Source organism: Odocoileus virginianus, chromosome 7, assembly GCF_023699985.2.
Source record: "Odocoileus virginianus isolate 20LAN1187 ecotype Illinois chromosome 7, Ovbor_1.2, whole genome shotgun sequence".
Lineage (NCBI taxonomy): Eukaryota > Metazoa > Chordata > Mammalia > Artiodactyla > Cervidae > Odocoileus > Odocoileus virginianus.
In genome coordinates this window covers 58,215,193-58,235,197 of record NC_069680.1, presented here as the reverse complement: position 1 = coordinate 58,235,197, position 20,005 = coordinate 58,215,193, and the positions used below count along the sequence as shown (strand labels likewise).

The window sequence follows — 20,005 nt, the reverse complement described above, 5'->3', positions numbered from 1 at the left end:
TTAGGTGTATACTTCTAAGAATTCATCAGGTATATGCTTTCCTTGTCTCTAAACATTAAAAACTAATTCTGTGAATTTTTTGCACCCCTTATAATGTCCTTTTGTATGGCTGAGACTAACTTTTCACCTCATCCTCTCCTATTTTCCCATCCTCTTTCATCTGTTTCCCTCTACACGTTTCCGTGAAGTTTTTGCTTGATCCTCCTACTCCTGCCACTTACTATTACTATATAAGCTTCTCTGTTTTGTTTTTGCAGACTCTGATATTAGGATATGAAACTTTTTTTCAGTTGGATCCCTTTTGCTTTTTATCTGTTTTTCTCCCTCTACAGTAAATAGTTTCATGGCAAGGGTATGTGAGTTTTCTCTTTATCTTCTACTATTTGATGTTTCCCCCCCCCCCCCACTTTCTAGATATTATTCTTAGTTTATTTGCTTACTTCTTTTAATTTTGCTCTAAAATTTTTTCTAAAAATACTTTAGTGAGGAATTCCCTAGTGGTCCAGTAGTTCTGGTTCTCACTGCCAAGGGCCGGGTTCGATCCCTGATCAGGGAGCTAGGTTCCGGCAAGCTGTGAGGCATAGTCAAAAGACAAAATTACTTTAGTGGTTACAACTAATATTTTTGCTGCTTTTTCTTCCCTTTCTTATCCTTTTTGTTACTATACAATATCAATATATATCTAGCAAAAATCGATGAATGTATAGACAGGTCTGTGCTGAGTCTTTGCCTGTTATAATTGAATCAAATTAAGCATTTTTTAAAGTTTATATTCACTTATTTCAAGAACTGTGTATGCCTATGTCAGATACAAGTAAGTACTAATTAAATACATTTGATAAATTGGTGAAATTTTTAGTCTTTGATATTATACTTTATATATTTTTAAGTCATAACTTTTGTTTCAGTATTAATTTTGCCATGTTTATAAGTCATTACTGTATTTGTTCTGTGGAGTTAAGGTTTTATACTTTAACTGTGGACAATGTTGAGCTAATGACATGACATGCTCACCAGCAAACCAGGAAGATAAACTGATGGTAACAGCTGGGAAGACCAGCTGGTACTTCCTGGGGTTGAGCTTCTTCCTCATTTAATGAAATGAAGAAATAAAAGTACATTTGCATACTTTAATATTTGTGATACATTTAATACTTGCATTATAAACCTCGTAGCTGTAATATTTCCCAGAACGTTCTCACTTGCTTTTAAAGCCCCCTTGTCATCTTTAATGGCATTAATATTTTGTGGATTCTTGGACTGATTCCTTGTGCCTTGGATTACCAAGTTATATTTGTATGTTTTTCATTTTCTTCATGTTTTAGGAGTATCTTTTATATTTCTGTCTAGTCACCAACACTTTAATATTTATTTGAATTACTTCAGTAACTTCGGTATCCTCTGTTTATACTTAGAGTAATTCTGTGTTTCACCCTTAAATAATGATGTCACCAGCAATGATACAGTGTTTTGTCATAAGTAATATGTTGAAACTAAAACGTGCCAAGGGATTGCATCTTTTTTTGTCTAAAACTAAGCAAATTATCATTCACTGTTGATGTTTAAAGCACTCTTAGTGAAGTTTGCTTCAGACAATGAGACCCTGACTTTTGAACATTCTTTCTGGCCTTTCTCACTCTGGTTTCTAGGACATTGGGTAAATAAAATTAGGCGTACCTTGACCTAATTTCATGGGCCCCAGTCTACAAACAGCCAAAAGATAGTGCTTGGGTATGTGGATTTGGAGCCAAGAGTAGACTGCGGGTTAAATGATACAGTGAATTTTCAGCAATGGACCTTTAGTTGACCACACGTATTTTGCTAGTATCTTGTCCCCATACTGCCCCCCTGCCCCACCCCGCCACTACCACTTACTTTTTCTTTTAAATTTCCCTTGGAAATGCTACTGTGGCTCAGTTAGACTTGAAACTAATATGATATTTCCCAGAGGAGTTTACCCTTGCTTTTTTACCTGTTTACTTTGTTTTCAATGTTTAAGCTTTTGTCTTAGGTTTCTTAATACTTAAATTGCAATTTCTAATGATGATCTTAATCTGGTTTTTCCTTTGATGCTTCTTCCCTAGGTAAATCATTTTGCTTGGTATCTTGTAATCTCTCTTCTTTTCCCAAGTTATCCACGTCCCGTTATTTTTTCATATTTCTTCTAGCTTACATCTCTCTCTACAATCAGACTTATGGTTTAGTTGCACTGTAAATTCTGACAGTCTTCCCAATGCAAAATCATATGCCTAGAATCTTTCTCTATTTACATGTAGCAACAAAGTACATATAGGTTAGTGTTTCATTATTAATAGTAAAATCCATCTTCCATGATACCAGGTATGAAACATAGTTATCAAATTGGCCATAGGTAGTCAGAAAAATGTTGAAAGGTTTCTTACTCACACTTTCTTAGTTGTAGTAGGACTTTAAAAACATCCCACAGGATATGTTTAGTACTATACAAGTATTTCAGGTGTTCCTGTTAAGTTGCTTTAAATTAAACTGAGTGTAATCTAAATGGCTTTTTCTGCAGGACAGCTTCTATAATGTATTGCTAGCACTGCCATTGGGATGCGTATGTAGTGATAATTTGGTACTCAGAGTTTTTTTTTTTTAATAATTTGCAAATATTTTTTCCCATTTTTTTTTCCATTTATTTTTATTAGTTGTAGGCTAATTACTTTACATCATTACAGTAGTTTTTGTCATACATTGAAATGAATTAGCCATGGATTTACATGTATTTTTTAATTAAACGATTGTAAATATTTCTCTTTCTCAGAATAGGAAGTTAAAGTCATACTTACTTATGCTTATATTGTCTTGGCTTTATTTGGCACAATATAGTGAATAAACTGTAAATGTTTGCTAATATATTAAAGTTTCCAATGATACCCCTTGAGGCATATGCAAGAATCTAGCCACCTGCAGAGTTAGAACAATTCACAAAGACTGCCCTCACTTCTGATACCAATTGCGAGGTTGGAAGATTCCTGGAACCATTCTCAGGTTCAATAATTTGCTACAAAACTTCACAGAACTAATTGGAAAGTATTACATTGACATTTACAGTTTATTATAAGGAAAGAATTCAGATTAAAATCAGCCAAGGGGAAAAGTGCGTAGGGTAGAGTCTGGGAAAGGTACCAAAGACTGAACTTTTGTCTTCCTCTCCCTGAGGAGTCATGGACAAGTTACTTTCCTAACATCTGTTTGTGTCAATACTCACAGAGTATTGCCAACCAAGGCAGCTCACTAGAGCCTTGGTGCCCAGAGTTTTTACTGAGGCTCCATCACATACTGCCTATATGGCCGGCCTTGCCAACCCTTTTGTAGTAAGAACTGGTAACCGCATATCCCAGAGTCTCCAGGCAAACAATGATATTCCTGTTGAGGTATGAAATTCCAAAGCCCTATAGATTGTCTTCCAGGGCAAAATCACTACTGGGAGATGATCTCTTTGGGTAAGATTAACTCCTCACTGTACAAGGTACCATCTGCAAATTTAGTAACATACTTTTGGAGATTTTAACCCTTTATTTGAGTCTACACTCTAAACATACGTGAAAACTTTTTTCAAGAAAGTGTTGTACATTTCTCTTCAATGCAGTGGTAAGCTTTCATTGTAATTTTCGTTATTATGTCCTTCATGAATATCTCTCCCTTCATTTCTTGTTTCTACTTAACAACACCTATGCCCTGTCTTGTACTTCCTATTTTAAGCTAATTTAATGTTAAAGAATCCTTAGTATTTAGATACCTGCATTTCACTGGTTATTTCTGATGAATAACAACAACTTATGGCTTATTTTCTCCATGTAGCTCTTTAATCTACTAAACACTTTTTAAACATTTTGTCAAGATTAACCAAGTCTTTGAGGAATATTTTCTCCCATTTTCCAAGTGGAGAAATTGGGCCATAAAATTATTTCAAGACCAAATTAGTTGTAAGAGTAGTTTTTCTGTTCTGCTTAAATTCTGCAAATGACGTAGTTACTTGCTGAAACCAAATTTCATTATGTTCAAGCCTCAATGATTTTCTGACCACAAGATATCTGAAAGAAAGCTCTTACTACACTTAATATAGATATATAAGGTATATGTAGAAAGGGTAAGTTTTGTTGTAGATATATTTTGGTCTACTTCATTAATTCAGTATTCTACTGTAGCAGAATAAATGAAATGCTACTTTGAATAGAAATGGTTAAATTTGGACACTAACATTGCTCTTTCCTCATTACTGTTACATTCTGCACTGCCGTCTTAGGATGTCAACCATGGATTAACTGAGGTAAGTTTGGTGTAATAAAGTCTCCTGTTCAGAGTAAGATATACTCTGTGTTGTCTTAAGTGATTGGAGATCCCAAGCTTCCTCTTTTTTGTGACTGTATAAACATATATATATTTTATATATATATATATATATATATATATGAATGAGTATATAGAACTTGCCCTATTTAACATTTCAGAGGAATTTTCTGAATAAAATTAGACCCTTTTTTCTTTAGTTAACATTACACCTATATGATGCCTTTTAACAATGTTTGTTTTAAAATATTTCCTATCCTTTTAAAGTCTTTCAGAATAAAATTTATAGTGTCCTCAGAATACAAAAAAAAGCAAACTTGTAAAATTTAATGAGTGCCTACCCAGAGGGCAGAAAATATTTTATGTTGGAGAAGTAGAATTATCTTCAGTTTTTAAACTAATAATTGAAATTCAACATGGTCATAAAATTGAATAAACTTTCAAAGTTCTAGCATTTTGGCTTACATAATCATCAATCCTGAACCACCTTTTTTTAACACTTGGGAATTTTGTATTATACTTCTGTTACAGAATACATTAGGTTTTATTGTTTACTTTGCTTTTTTTCCCAGCACTTGAATCAATGACATATTTAGAATTAGCTTTAAATTATAGGCCCAACATGGTTTGCTTCCTCACCCTCAAATAAAAGCAACATGTAAAATTATGAAATCAAAGAGTTCTGGGGCTGACGACGACTTTAGAAATTGTCTCAGTCTTCTAGTTTCAGAGTAGTAAAAAGACTAGAAAAGTTATCAATAGCTGGTTAGTGACACAAATACAGGGCGGAGGGTAAAATTGTCATATGAAAAATAGCCAAGAATGATAACTTACTTAAGGATTAATATAACTCAGCATATTGTCTTACATGTTGAGAACAACAAATTGATAATCTTGTGTCCTATATGGATAGGGCGTTATTGAATTATTTCATTGTTTTTGATGGCCATAGTTAAAAGAGGCCTGGACAGATTGAAATATATTTAAAAGATGGTGGTTGGGATGAAGTTGGAATGGGATGAAGTAGAGTTGGAAACCATATTTTTCAGGATGGTTGGAAAGACTGGGCATGTTTAGTGTGGAAAAAAGACAACTTAGGGAGAACATGGCAGCATGAAGTATCTAAACCACATAAACTTCCCTGTAGGGGCAGAATGAAGATTGAAATACAAAACAAAGTGATATATAAAAATGCAGATTCAGACTTAACATAAAAAGCTTTCTAAGAACTTGAAGAGAGTTGCTTCTTGGTATATTAAGTCTTCACTGGAAGCCTTACAAGGAGAAGGGGCTCTGTGTCAGAACTAGCACAAAAATTTTGCTTTGTTGGATACACGGTAGAAATACATGCTCTAGCTGATCTGTGACTGGCAGTTCATAGCTCTTTGTATTTTTCTGGCCTATTAAAAACTTGGCAGTCAATCACTACTTCATCTGCTAGGATAAATAATTATCGATAAAGTGACTAATATCTGATAATGATAATAAAAGATCAACTATTATTGATCAGCTTGTAGGTTGACAGAAAATAATAGTACTAATCATGCTTATTTTGTATGTTGAATGAACAAATTTTGGGGCTCACAATAATGTTGGCACCCTACGGCATGCAGTAAATATCTGTTGAATGAATAAGTAGATTGCTTATCATTGGCCTCAGTTGCTAGAGTAGCCCTAACATATAAGAACTGGGTACTGTATTTAACAGAGGATCCCCAAATTTAGAATAAATTTCCAATCTAGTTCACTGAAACTTCGAGTTTAATATAGGTTAAGCAAAAGATATCTGTAATTTACAATTTTATGGGTTCCTAAGTATACAGTTCTCTCCCCAAATTGGGAATTAGGGTTCTTTATTCCAGTGCTTCATGTAATTATCAGTATAATTCCTGAATGACCCAAAGCAAGTAAACCAAGAATATGATCAACTTTACATAAGAAATGACAGTACCTACAAGAAATACGTCACAAACCAGTTTGTACTAATAAGCTAATTTTTTATTTCCAGTTGGCAGATATCCCTGTTACAATCTGCACATATCCATTTGTATTTGATGCCCAAGCAAAAACTACTCTGTTACAAACAGATGCAGTCTTACAGATGCAGGTAAAATGTTGTATAGTACTAGTTTAACTTGAGAGTAGTTTTTGAATTGTTTCTGAGGTGTTTTCTTAAATATTTGAAATGTCTTTGGGGTTACTTTGTACCTTTGTAGTCTGTCTTTTGCAAAGGTACTTTTACCAAGGTATCTTTAGTACCTATAAGACTGTTGGATGTAAATTGTGCGTTCTTATAAGGGATACTTAAATATATGTAAAAGGAAATAGAATAATATATATAGGATATAAGGAAATAGAATTTAGATTTTTATCATTTTATATCTTAAAATGGTATAATTTTTCATACAGAAATATGTAGCCTTTATAAACAGTTTGATTTGTTTTCTTAATAAACTATTGGTTTGTTTAAAATCTTGCTGTATTATATATTCCCTACTTATGTACTTAGTAGAAGATGAAAGTGAGTAGAGATGAAATGATGTTAAAGTAGGAGGCATTTGATCACACGTTGGGAGGAGGGTATGAAATTTCTGTGAAGAATGTTTTAGTAATAATAAGGTGTTTTCTTGAGGTTGGTTGTCTCCTCTTCTTTGCTCTTTTCCTCCCCCCACTTATGTTGAGTATTTTTTCCTTTATAATGAGAATTTTAAAAACTAGTTGACATTGTGAATATGAAGGAATACAACAAGTTTACTTTACCTTTTGAACCTGTAAATTAAAAAGGTTTTAGTTTTTTCCTCTGATATAGAATATCAGACTATAGAGGCTGAGGACTAAGAAAGGATGAGATGAGACCTTGGGTACTTAATATTCTAAAAATGCTTTTAAAAATAACTCCTGTCCCAGTTTTGTTAGCCGTTTCTATTCCTTTAAAATAAATGCATTTGATATTCTAAATTCTTCTGTATTTTTAAACAATAAGTAATACAAGGAGGAATTTTAGAGCTGCACTTATTTCTGTTTTCATCAATGGAAGAAATAAGTATTTTTGCAAGGTTCTATACTAACAATTGGATTGCTGATTTTTTTTAGCAGTCTTTGTTAAAACAATTACTTGGTGCTTTCAATGTAGGATATTTCATTTTAGAGCAAGAACACATAGAAAATCACAGGGAAAAAAAAAGCCTTAAATGGTAAAAGCCAAGTGTTTGGAGTGTGAGTACAAAAGGTGATCACTTTGCGCTTCCCTGTGACTCAGCAGTAAAGAATCCACCTGCTACGCAGGGCCCTGGGTCAGGAAGATGCCTTAGAAGAGGAAATGGCAACCCACTGCAGTAAGCTTGCCTGGGGAATCCCATGCACAGAGGAACCGGGTGGGCTGTAGTCCATGGGGTTGCAGAAGAGTCAGACATAATTTAGTGACTAATAACAACATGGTGATCAATCTATTAGATGACTTCCTATAAACCTTTTAGTTGACCAGGCTGTTTCTTACTCTATGGAAAGGTATGTTTTAATGCTATTTTCTTTTTCTCCACACTCTCTATCCTAGTTATTTTTTGAGAGACAACAGTGTTCAGATTTATCATTATAGTTCCATGCTTATTTAATGGTATCATCAATTATACATTACTATAAAAATTTCAAAAGGACACTTTATTTCTCAGAAGAATATAGTTTATTAAGCTCTGATGCTGTGCTAAATACTGTTAGGTGCTAAGTGAATTCAGTAGTACAGGAATTTGTTTTTATTGTTAGTTGCTGAGTTGTGTCCAACTCTTCACAATCTTATGGGCTGTAGATATCTATAAATAAGTAGAGGTTAGCTTATCCAGTCATAGTAGCTTCTTCATAGCATTGTTACTGAATTTTTAATCTTTTGTTTTCTAGATGGCTATTGACCAGGCCCACAGACAGAATGTCTCCTCTCTTTTTCTCCCAGTGATTGAATCTGTGAACCCTTGCTTAATTCTGGTGGTACGTAGGGAAAATATTGTAGGAGATGCAATGGAAGTCCTTAGGAAAACAAAAAATATAGACTACAAAAAGCCACTCAAGGTAATTTAACATTTTCTGTTATATAATTTGAAGTTTATTCAGAAAATATGTTTAAAGTTTTCCTGTTTATTTTTAGTATCTTTGAATCTTAATAAAAATATACTGAAACAAAATTATAGTTATTAATTGATGAACATTTATTCATAATAAATAATGTGTTAGAGAGTCTCCAGAGTATACTTTCATTTCTTTACACTCAGTGTTTGCATTATCCTCTTTTAGGTTATATTTGTTGGAGAAGATGCTGTTGATGCAGGAGGGGTACGCAAGGAATTTTTCTTGCTTATCATGAGGGAATTATTGGATCCTAAATATGGCATGTTTAGGTATTACGAAGATTCCAGACTCATTTGGTTTTCTGATAAGGTAAAAAGTCCAAACATCTGAATTACTTTTGTAAATAAATACACACGCACACCCCTATATATATTTCAACTTAACTCAGTAATAAATAGGAGTTATCACTAGCTTCCTAACATTCACAAGTCTGTTTTATCACAATTTTAAAAATCATAAACTTCTGGACTTAGAGTCATCAAAACAGATTATGCTTATCACACATTTCAAATTAGCAAAATTAATTAAGGAATGGTCAGCCTGAAAAATGATGTTGACTGTTCTGATGAGTTAGATTTGAGGATTGAATAGCTCCCAGATTAACTTTCATTCTGGGGAGAATTAATTTATCATTAGGGGTCATCGATTTCTCTCCTGTATCATATAGGGCAGAGATAACTATGCAGCAAACTACATTTCATGATCTGAGTTCTTCCCATCACATAAAGTCAGTGCCTGCTCATTTACCTATTTTCCATTGCTATGTGTGCATGCTCAGTCACTAAGTCATGTCCAACTCTGTGCAGCCCAATGGACTGGAGCCCACCAGGCTCCTCTGTGCATGGGTTTTTCCAGGCAGGAATACTGGAGTGGATTACCGTTTCCCTTTTCTAGGGAATCTTCCCAACCCAGGGATCAAACCCACGTCTCCTTTATCTCCTGCATTGGTAGGTAGATTCTTTACCACTGAGCAGCCCTCCACTTTCTAGCTAAAACTGGCAGAGGCAGAGTTGAGTAGTTATGACAGAGCCCCTGTGGCCAACAGACCTAAAATATTTACTATCTGCCCCTTTACAGAAAAAGTTTGCTGGCCCCTAATTTAGAAACTAAGTGAAATGGGTGGTTCAGTTTGTAGAACTCTTGAGTTGAAAGAAATTTAAATTATGTACTATTTGTTCTAAAAACCTTGATGTATTATTTAGTCATTTCTTCCAGGAGACTGTCCTTTGTGACGTTAGCAGTCATTATGATCAGTGCCTAGACTAGTTAATGTATTAGGGGTTGCAAAATGATGCTACTCTTAATTCTGACATTTCTTTTTCATTTTTGTAGCTTAAATACTTTAAGGAAATTTCCTCATCTACTATTTGATCCTTAGTAATACAGTTCATATGGGATCTTTTACATTCTCTCTCTGTAGTTCTTATTTTTCAAAAGAATGAATCTGTTCATTAGCATACTCCAGGGGTGACAATTCATCTTTTGATTTTGTTTTCAGATATTCTTGTATATTCATGGGTTAAACATATTTGATGTTTTTCAATCCGTTGCTGTATGCTGTGCTGAGTCGCTTCAGCTGTGTCCAACTCTTTGCAACTCCACAGACCATTGCCCAACAGGCTTCTCTGTCTGTGGGATTATTCCAACGAGAATACTGGAGTGGGTTGCCATGCCCTACTCCAGGAGATCTTCCCAGCCCAGGGATCAAACCTACGTCTCTTGCATCTCCGGTGGATTCTTTCCTGCCGAGCCACTAGGGAAGCCCTTCAATCCATTGCAGTTATTATCTTTACTGATATTATCCCGTTTTTGTCAGGAGGGCTCTTCAACTTGGCACCTGAGTCCTTTTGATACAGTCTTTATACTCTGCTTCCCAGATAATAATACTCAAGCTTCCCAGGTGGTACTAGGGGTAAAGAATTCTCGTGCCATTGTAGGAGACGTAAGAGACATGGGTTCAGTCCCTAGGTTGGGAAGATCCCCTGGAGTGAATGACACTCCACTCCAGTATTCTTCCTGCAATAATCCCATGGACAGAGAAGTCTGGTGGTCTGCTGCAGTCCATGAGGTCACAGAGAGTCAGACACGACTGAGTGTCTCAGCACTAATACTCTTTTAAGTAATTTCCTTGCTCCCTGGTGTACTTGGTATGATGAAATGTTCTAGACTTGTACATTACTGCCTAACAATATCAGCCTTTCAACCAATATGATGATGACTGAAAATACAGTTGACCCTTGAACAATAGAGATTTGAACTGTGTATTTTCACTTATATGCACATTCTTTTCAACAAATATATACTGTGATTCTACACTATCCTCAGTTGGTTGAATCTGCAGATAGAAGACCAACTAGAAGATTATACTCAAGTTTTTGACTGCACAGGGGATCAGCGTTCCTAACCCCTGAGATGTTCAAGGGTCAACTGTAGTTCTGTTTTGTTTTAAGTATTTTCTGGGTTTTTTGCCTGTTGAGTATACCCTAGGAGAGAAGCAATCAAATAACTATTTTGATATCACTTGAAATTGGTACACTCTATATCATTATATCAAGTGGATGCATACTTAGGTTAACTTGTAGAATTTAATTTTGATTTTCAGGGATTGCTTATTTTAATTTAGTTTTATAATTATATGAAATATTTATATAGCTCCAAAGTCAAGTCTACAAAATAAGGTATCTAAAAGAAGTCTAGCTTTTGTTTCTACCCTCTCCACTGTATTTCCTCCCTCTTCTTAAAGGTATTTTTTGAAAAGAAATGTTATGGTTTATCCTTTTTTGAAAAAAAATAAATATAAGTACCAGTGTCAGATTCTTGGTTTTAACTATGGTTATTTACGTTGTTATCATTGGGTAAATCTGAGTAAAGGCTACAATATATACTGTACTATTTCTGTAATTTCTCGGGAGTCATAAAGTATTTTAAAATAAGTAGTATTTTTTTTAAAGAAATGGTATACTATACATATTTTTTCCTCCATCAAGAAAGGGTACTTTATTTACAAGAGAAAGTGAAGCATGTTTGCTTGTTGTTGTGATTAATTACTTGGAAAATAGAAAATCAGTCATGTGAGAGGGGTTATAAACTGCAGGAGCAGAGTCCTTGAGTTGTGAAGAAAGGATAGAGTTGGGTATCCTAGTGGAGATCGGCCTGTGTTAGACACAGACCAATAATATCATGAGGCAAAGCCAAATGTATATGTAAATACAAATCTCTTGGTTAGATTTGATGGTGGGACGTTGTGAAAGTTCACTTAGAGTTATTTCTACTTCACGGTGAAATAAGATGCATGTTTGTTAGAAAGTTAGAGTACAGGGAAGGTTGTTGGAATCTTGAAGGAGAAAGGAGAAAGAGTGAAATAATAACCCAAGGGAGTGGATCTCTCTTACCTTTTCAGTTATATCTTGATTTGGACAATAGGAGCCCCTAGAGCCGATGCCTTCTTAGTGTACTTGACATGTCCCCGTTTTTCTTTCATTATTCTTTACATTTGGTATACAGTTTGGTACAGAAAATGTTCCATGCTGGTTTTCTGTTTTCCATACCCTAGTCCTGACACTAGCCATTTCTTCTAAGGACCCTGACTTCTTTTAAGTATAAAATGGTATTTAGAAATACAATTGTGGATGCTAAGTGTACTCATTGGTACCAAGGATCATTGCTTTCAGAGTCTCACAGCAGACAAAACTATGAACTATATGTATATATGTCACATGGCACATATCTCCTGGCTTTCAACATATTATGGATATTTATGTATACATGTACATATACACACATGTAAAACCATGAGATGATACTGATACCTCTAATTCTGTACAAACACTACAGAGTTTACTTTGGCCTTCTCCTTTTCACTTAAGTCACAAGTGAAAAACTTCACAGTTAGTAGCTAGTCTGCTGGCTATCTTGGCTAAAAGCTCAGCCCCAGACATACTGGATCACCGCCTCAGAGAAGGTGTAGGGAAGGAGGGAGGAATGCAGAGGGCTGTATGTTCTTTTTAATTTACTATTATTTTTTAATGAGGTAAAATTTACATAACTAAGTTCTTCCTTTTAAGAATTTTTTAAATACACAGTTCAGGGGCATTTAGTACATTCACAGTGTTGTGCAGCCCTCACCACTATCTGGTTCTATTTCATCACCTCAAAATGAAGCTTGTAGACATAAGCAGTTTCTCCCTGTATCCTTTCATCCTCAGACAATCAGTGCTTTACTATCTTACTTCCATGGGTTTGTCTGTTCTTGATATTTGCTGTTAATGGAAACCGTATAATTTAATGGCCTTTGGTATCTGACTTCTCTCAATTAGGATAAAGTTTCCAAGGCTCATCCACTTGTATCATGTGTCAGTACTTTATTCCTTTTTGCAGCTGAATGATACTATGTTGCATAGCTATACCACATCCGTTTTTTCGTTCCTTAGTTGATGGACATTTTGGGTTGTTTACCTCTTTTGGAGAAATACTCTTGAATAGTACTAGTATGAAAACTTGTGTGCAAGTTATTGTTTGCAGTTATTTTGGATATGTACTTATGAGTGGAATTGTTAGGTGATGTGATCATTCTGTTTGACTTTTTGAGGAACCGCCAGGTTGTTTTCCACAATGGCTGAACCATTTTACATTTCCATTAGGAATATATGAGGATTCTAGTTTCAACCTTTGCTACTTTCTTTTTTTAAAAAATATATTTTAAAATGTATTTTATGCATATGTATTTATTTCTTCTTACTGTAGTGGGTTTGAAGTGGTATCTCATTGTGATTCAGTTTTCATCCCCTGCTGACTAATGATGTATTTGTTTGGCCATTTGTATACCTTCTTTAGCAAAATGTCATTTTTAAGTTGGATTTCTGTTGTTGTGGCTATTTTAAGAGTTCTTTTATGTATTCTGGATACTGAATCTTTGAGAAATATATGATTTGCAAATACTCTCTCCCACTCTGTGAATTAACTTTTCACTTTCTTGATCATGTCCTTTGGTATCAAAAGTTTTAAATACTGGTAAAGTCTTTTCTGGATCTGTTTCATGTATTGTTGCTTGTGCTTTTTGGTGTTACAACTCTGAAACCATGTACAAATTCAAGGCCATGAAGATTGACCCCTGAGTTTTCTTTATAAAAGTTTTATAGTTTTTGCTGTTATATTTAGGTCTTTGATAGATCATGAGTTCATTTGACTCTGGTTTGAGGTAAGAGTGCAACTTCATTCTTTGTATGTTAATACCTGGTTGTCTCACCATTATTAAAGAGACTAATATTTCCCCATTGAATAGTCTTGGCATCCTTGTTGAAAATTAATTGTCTGTCATTATATGGATTTATTTCTGGACTCTCAATTTTATTCAAATGTATATGTCTATTCTTATGCTAGTACTACACTGTCTTGTTTATTATAGCTTTGTAGATTTTCAAATTGCAATGTGTGAGTTCTCCTACTTCTTCCTATTCAAGATTCTTTTGACTATTAGGAATCCTTTGCAATTCTGTATGAATTTTCAGTTAGCTTTCCATTTCTGCAAAAAAAAAAAAAAAAAGACCATTGAGATTTTGCTAGAGAATACATTGAATCTGTACATCAGTTTGGGGAGTATTATCTTCTAGTCTATGGACATGGAATATCTTTCCAGTTATTTAGGTCTTTTAATTTCTTTCAGCACCATTTTGTAGTTTTCAGTGTACAAGTCTTACACTTCTGTGGTTATATTTATTTCTAATTATTTTGTTCTTTTTGATGCTGCTGTAACTGGAATTGTTTTCTTAATCCGGTTCAATGCATGATAAGGGTGCTCGGGGCTGGTGCGCTAGGATGACCCTGAGGGATGGGATGGGGAGGGACGTGGGAGGGGGGAACACATGTATACCCATGGCAGATTCATGTCAATGTATAGCAAAACCAATACAATATTGTAAAGTTAAAAAGTTAATAAATAAAACTGAAAAAAAAATCTAACACCCGTTCATGATAAATAAACTCAACAAACTAGGCATATAAGTGAATTTCCTTAACATGACTCAAGGAGTTTATGAAAATCCACAGCTGACATTCCACTCAGATCAGGAAAAATTGAGAAGCGTGTCCACTCTCACTATTTGCATTTGAAAACATTGGAAGTTCTAGGCAGGGCCACTAGATAAGAAAAAGAAACAGAACCTGGATTGGCAGTTCATTTCACACATGATAATTTATGTTTTTCAATGTCATCCTTCCATATCATCCCGCCCTTGCCCTCTCCCACAGAGTCCAAAAGTCTGTTCTATACATCTGTGTCTCTTTTGCTATCTCGCATACAGGGTTATTGTTACCATCTTTCTAAATCCCATATATATATGCATTAGTATACTGTATTGGTGTTTATCTTTCTGGCTTACTTCACTCTGTATAATAGGCTCCAGTTTCATCTACCTTATTAGAACTGACTCGAATGTATTCTTTTTAATGGCTGAGTAATACTCCATTGTGTATATGTACCACAGCTTTCTTATCCGTATGTCTGCTGATGGGCATCTAGGTTGCTTCCATGTCCTGGCTATTATAAACAGTGCTGTGATGAACGTTGGGGTGCACGTGTCTCTTTCAGTTCTGGTTTCCTCAGTGTGTATGCCCAGCAATGGGACTGCTGGGTCATATATGGCAGTTCTGTTTCCAGTTTCTTAAGGCATCTCCACACTGTTCTCCATAGTGACTGTACTAGTTTGCATTCCCACCAACAGTGTAAGAGGGTTCCCTTTTCTCCACACCCTCTCCAGCATTTATTGCTTGTAGACTTTTGGATAGCAGCCATTCTGACTGGCGTGAAATGGTACCTCATTGTGGTTTTGATTTGCATTTCTCTGTTAATGAGTGATGTTGAGCATCTTTTCATGTGTTTGTTAGCCATCTGTATGTCTTCTTTGGAGAAATGTCTGTTGAGTTCTTTGGCCCACTTTTTGATTGGGTCGTTTATTTTTCAGATTTTTTTTTTTTTCCTGCATCAGTTGAAGTGATCTTGTGGTTTCTTTCCTTCGTTCCATTATGTGTTGTATTACATTGGTTGATTTTCTTATGTTCAACCACCTTGCATTCCTGGACTTGGTCATGGTGTGTAATTCTTTTTATATGCTGCTGGATTCAGTTTGCTAGTATTCTGTTGACAATTATTCTGTTGTTATTATGAATACTGCTTTATGGTTTTCTTTGGGGGGGGTGTGTGTGAGAGAGATGTCTTTGTCTGGCTTTGTTATCATGGTATCCCTAACCTCATAGAATGAGGTTAAGAACTGTTTCTCTTCCTTTTCTAAGACTTTGAGATTGATAGATGTTAATTCTTCTAAATGTTTGGTAGAATCTGGTCTCAGGCTTTTGTTGGAAGGTGTTTGATTGATGGTTCAATCTCTTGTTAAAAGTTTCTTTAGGTTTTCTAATTCTTCTTATGTAAGTTTGTGTGTTTTGTAGGAATTTATCCATTTCATCTATATTATCTATTTTGGTGGCATTCAGTTATTCATAGTTGTGGCCTAATTACTCATTATTGTCTTATAATCCTTTTTTTTTTTTTTTTTTAAATAAAGTCAGTAGTAATGTCCACATTTCCAGTCCTGAATCTAGTAAGTTTTCTCTGTTTTTTTCTTGGTCACTCTAATAGAGGTTTGTTAATTTTGTTGATCTCTACTTTAACTTTTACTGATTTCCCCGTCTGCTAGGTTTGAGTTCGGTTTACTCTTCTTTTTGTAGTTCCTTAGGATATAAAGTTATTTATTTGAGGTATTGTTTCTTTTTAAATTTAGATGCTTACAACTATAAAAATTTGTTTTTGAACACTGCTTTCCCTGTCTTCCACAAGTTTTTTGATGATGTGTTTTCATTTTTAGGATTCCAAGTATCCTCTGATTGCCCTTGTGGTGGTACCTTCTTTGACTAATGGGTTTTTTAAAAAATGTGTTATTTAATCTCCACGTCTCTGTTAATTTTCCATATTTCCTTCTATGTTGATTTCTAGTTTCATTCCATTATGTCCTGTAAAGGTTTATTTTATGACTTTATTCTTTTAAAATGTAACCATTTAAAATTCATCATTTGTTGGTTTTGTTTCTTACTCATCCAGTTTTCTTGTGTTTGTCTCTTTTGTCTTTTCCTTATAATTCTTGGCTGTTTATTATTTTAGAGTGTGACACTGAAATGCTACCTAGATACTTTTGTGTATGGTCATATGCACTAAACCATTTATGTTTATGGACCCCACTCGTAAAGTGATTAGGTAGAGGTCTTTCAAGGATGAACCTGCATATGTCAGCATGTTTAAGTTTTTTACTGTTTATGTTTACAGGGAAGGTTGTAGCCCTGGCTACAATGTTCTAGTAGTGTTCTAGACACTGGAAAGGGAAGCTAGGATTCCTGTTGTTCACTGTGTAGACTTCCGTTTGATCCCTTTGTTTTTGAAGCAGGACCCCAAGCATCAGTTGTCTCAGATTCCAGAGCTTCTTTGATTCATCCTTTCTAGAAAGTCAAAGGCCTCTCCCGTCAAGCATCCTGTTGTCAGCCCCTCTCTGATACGTGACTCGCAGAGTTAGGTTTTACTGGCTGAGCTGCTGGAGTACCTCTGACTTCACAGGGAGAGACTGGCCCTATCGGTCCTGAGCCTGCGGCATAGATGAGCTTGCGTTTTTTTTTACTGGCTTTCTCTGCAAGCTACTGTTTCCGTTTTTTCTGCTTCACCAAATCAAACCAGAGACTTATTTTCATGTTTTGAGATAATGAGATCTCTTTTGTGCTGTTGAAACTCTTCCCTATTCTTTTTTCTTGTGAATTTATGCCATTTATTCCTGTATTCTCATCTGGAGGGATTTCTGGAAGAAGAGATATTAACACCTATTTAGTCTGCCCTATTTAAGGACTTTTTGAACTTCAATACAATGTAGGGACATCACAGAAGAAAAAGATAAATCTGACCAATGAAAAATATGAGATAACAAAACATAAAAGGCATGTATGTACTGAATATGACACAGGGTAATAACCCTAACATATGATGTATTCAAATATAAACATATAAGAAAACACTAGCCCCTAAAAGATAAATGGGCCAAGTACACAAAAAGACTTTTCAAAAGCACACACAAGTCTATAATTTTTAGTATCACTAGTAGTAAAAAATGTACAGTGAAACAGCTTGTCATTTTTTAACTCAAATATATTTTATGTGTGTATTTAGATGAAAATGTAGAAAGATAGTCATTTTCCTGGACTACAACGGCAGTATAAGCTAGAACAGTGGTGGAGGAAAAGAGTTTTTATGGTATGCTTAGCATTCCTTTGACTTTGAAATTCTTCCTTGCAAAGCAGAATTTCTTCTATGGAAATATTTCAAACTATGGACCAGTATATATACATATACATATATATATATGCAAAAAAGATACCCATCTTATTTTGAAAATTACTAGCTAATTAGAATATTTATTGAACCTTTACTGTGTGCTGTAAGAACTATGCTAAAAGCATTTTACATATATTATTCCACTTAATCCTCACAATAACCTTATAAGATTAATACAGCTTGTGTCTTGAGAACACTGAGACTCTATAGTGAATGAACTGTGCCTGGAGCCCCAGATCTAATTTAAAATTTTCTTGCTGTTAATTACATGCTCACAGAGTTTTCCTGTGACCGTATATTAATTCTTTAAAAATCATTGAATCTTTAATTCTTTAAAGATTACTGAAGGAAACAAGCATTGTTTTTAATATTTTAATTATCTAGATGTCCAACTATAGTTATTAATAGCTAATTTAGCAAGCCTTAATAGCTAATTTAGCAAGCCATGATACTTTTATGTTATTAATATGCAGCCATTAAAAATCATGTTCTGGAAGAGTAATGACATAAGAAAATACTTGTGTTGTAATTAGAAAAATGAGAAAACCTTGAATATGTTTTATATTATTTTTCTGAACTTATAGTAGACAGAAATACATTAAAAACTTCTAAAATCATTGTCCCAGGTGTTTCTAAGTGATTGAGTTATGGGTATTTAATTCAGTTTCTTCCATAAGCTTTTTATTTTTCAAATTTTGAATGTGTATAATTTTTAAATCAGAAAAAAGTTCTAGTAATCATTTATTAATATAATGCTTAGTGATATGAAAATGATTATATTTCTGGGGGTAAAGTTAGTTGTGAAATTATATATATAGTATCATCTCAACTGGATTTTAATTTTGTCTCTCCTAGAAAGTACACTGAATGAAAATGTGCAAAAATACTAACAATAATATTGCCCCAGGGAGATAGGAATGAGAATGCACTTTTTTCTTGTTATTCATTAATTTTTTCTGTATTTTCAGACATTTGAAGACAGTGATTTATTCCACTTGATTGGTGTTATCTGTGGATTAGCAATTTATAATTTTACTATTGTGGACCTCCATTTTCCTTTGGCTTTATATAAGAAACTGCTGAAAAAGAAGCCATCCCTGGAAGATTTGAAAGAACTGGTCCCTGATGTTGGGAGGTTAGTTGTAAAAAGTGGCAAGAATGGGGTTTAGAAAATAAGGAATGGGGGAGGTATAGAAGTTTGTTTTTAGGAATAATTATGTTTCTGTTGTTCTTGTTGAATTTTCAAAACTAATAGCTCTTCTAATAAAGGAAAAAGCCATTGTGAGAATTTTATACTGAAAGAGTTATATGTATAAAGCCATGTGCTAAATTTTTAGTTTAACAATACTTTGTGAATATCAGATAATAAATTTAGGAAGGTAATGTTTCCTGAATGTAGTTAAATAATTTATTTGGACTTTTACTTCTAATTGCCTTCATTCCTAGGTAGAATATGTAGTTTCTTTTTATTACATTAAATGGAATAAAAAATTATATGTAAGAACAAGTATTGAAAATGGGTGCATACATGGCCTTTGTATTCAAAGGAAGAGGTAAAAACCTTAGTTTTTTTCTCTTCAGCATTGTTTATAAATCTGCCAGTCACTCAGTTGTGTTCAACTCTTTGTAAGCCCATGGACTGCAGCCCACCAGGCTCCCCTGTCCATGGGATTATTCAGGCAAGAATCCTGGAATGAGTTGCCATTTTAGGGGGTCTTCATGACCCAGGGATTGAACCAGGGTCTCCTGCGTTGCAGGCAGATCCTTCACCATCTCAGTCACCAGGGAAGCCCTAAAACATACATGTAAGAACAGATATTGAAAATGGGTGGATACATGGCCTTTTTATTCAAAGGAAGAGATAAAAAAATCTTAGTTTTTTTTTTCTTCAACATTGTTTATAGATTTGCTTGTACAACCACCATTCTGAAACAAACATAAAAGTACAAATTAGCAAAAGGATTTGACCAAGAATGAGTGAGAAATATATACCTAGTCATAGGCAAATTAGTCAAAATACACAATTATTATATTTTACTTCAGAGCAACATACATATTGTTTTTCAGAAGCATGCAACAGTTACTGGACTATCCCGAGGATGATGTTGAAGAGACATTTTGTCTTAATTTTACGGTAAGATGGAAAGACATAGAGTAGTAGCTTGATTGTTCATAATCCCTTTTATTTATCGGCTATGCCTTATGGTTTTTATT

General features: G+C 34.4%; 1 protein-coding gene across 7 annotated transcripts in view; it reads left to right on the top strand.

Moving 5' to 3' along the window:
- HERC4 (HECT and RLD domain containing E3 ubiquitin protein ligase 4) overlaps positions 1-20,005 on the top strand; it is a 127,114-nt gene that overhangs the window by 95,989 nt on the left and 11,120 nt on the right. For 5 of the 7 annotated variants that reach the window (XM_020869903.2, XM_020869901.2, XM_020869899.2 and 2 more), the window contains 6 exons: positions 4,271-4,294; positions 6,323-6,421; positions 8,206-8,373; positions 8,596-8,739; positions 18,760-18,926; positions 19,859-19,925. In XM_020869903.2, the coding sequence (XP_020725562.1) occupies positions 4,271-4,294; positions 6,323-6,421; positions 8,206-8,373; positions 8,596-8,739; positions 18,760-18,926; positions 19,859-19,925 (669 nt within the window). The remainder of the gene's footprint in view (positions 1-4,270; positions 4,295-6,322; positions 6,422-8,205; positions 8,374-8,595; positions 8,740-18,759; positions 18,927-19,858; positions 19,926-20,005) is intronic. The other 2 variants (XM_020869904.2, XM_020869902.2) reach the window with 1 other exon arrangement.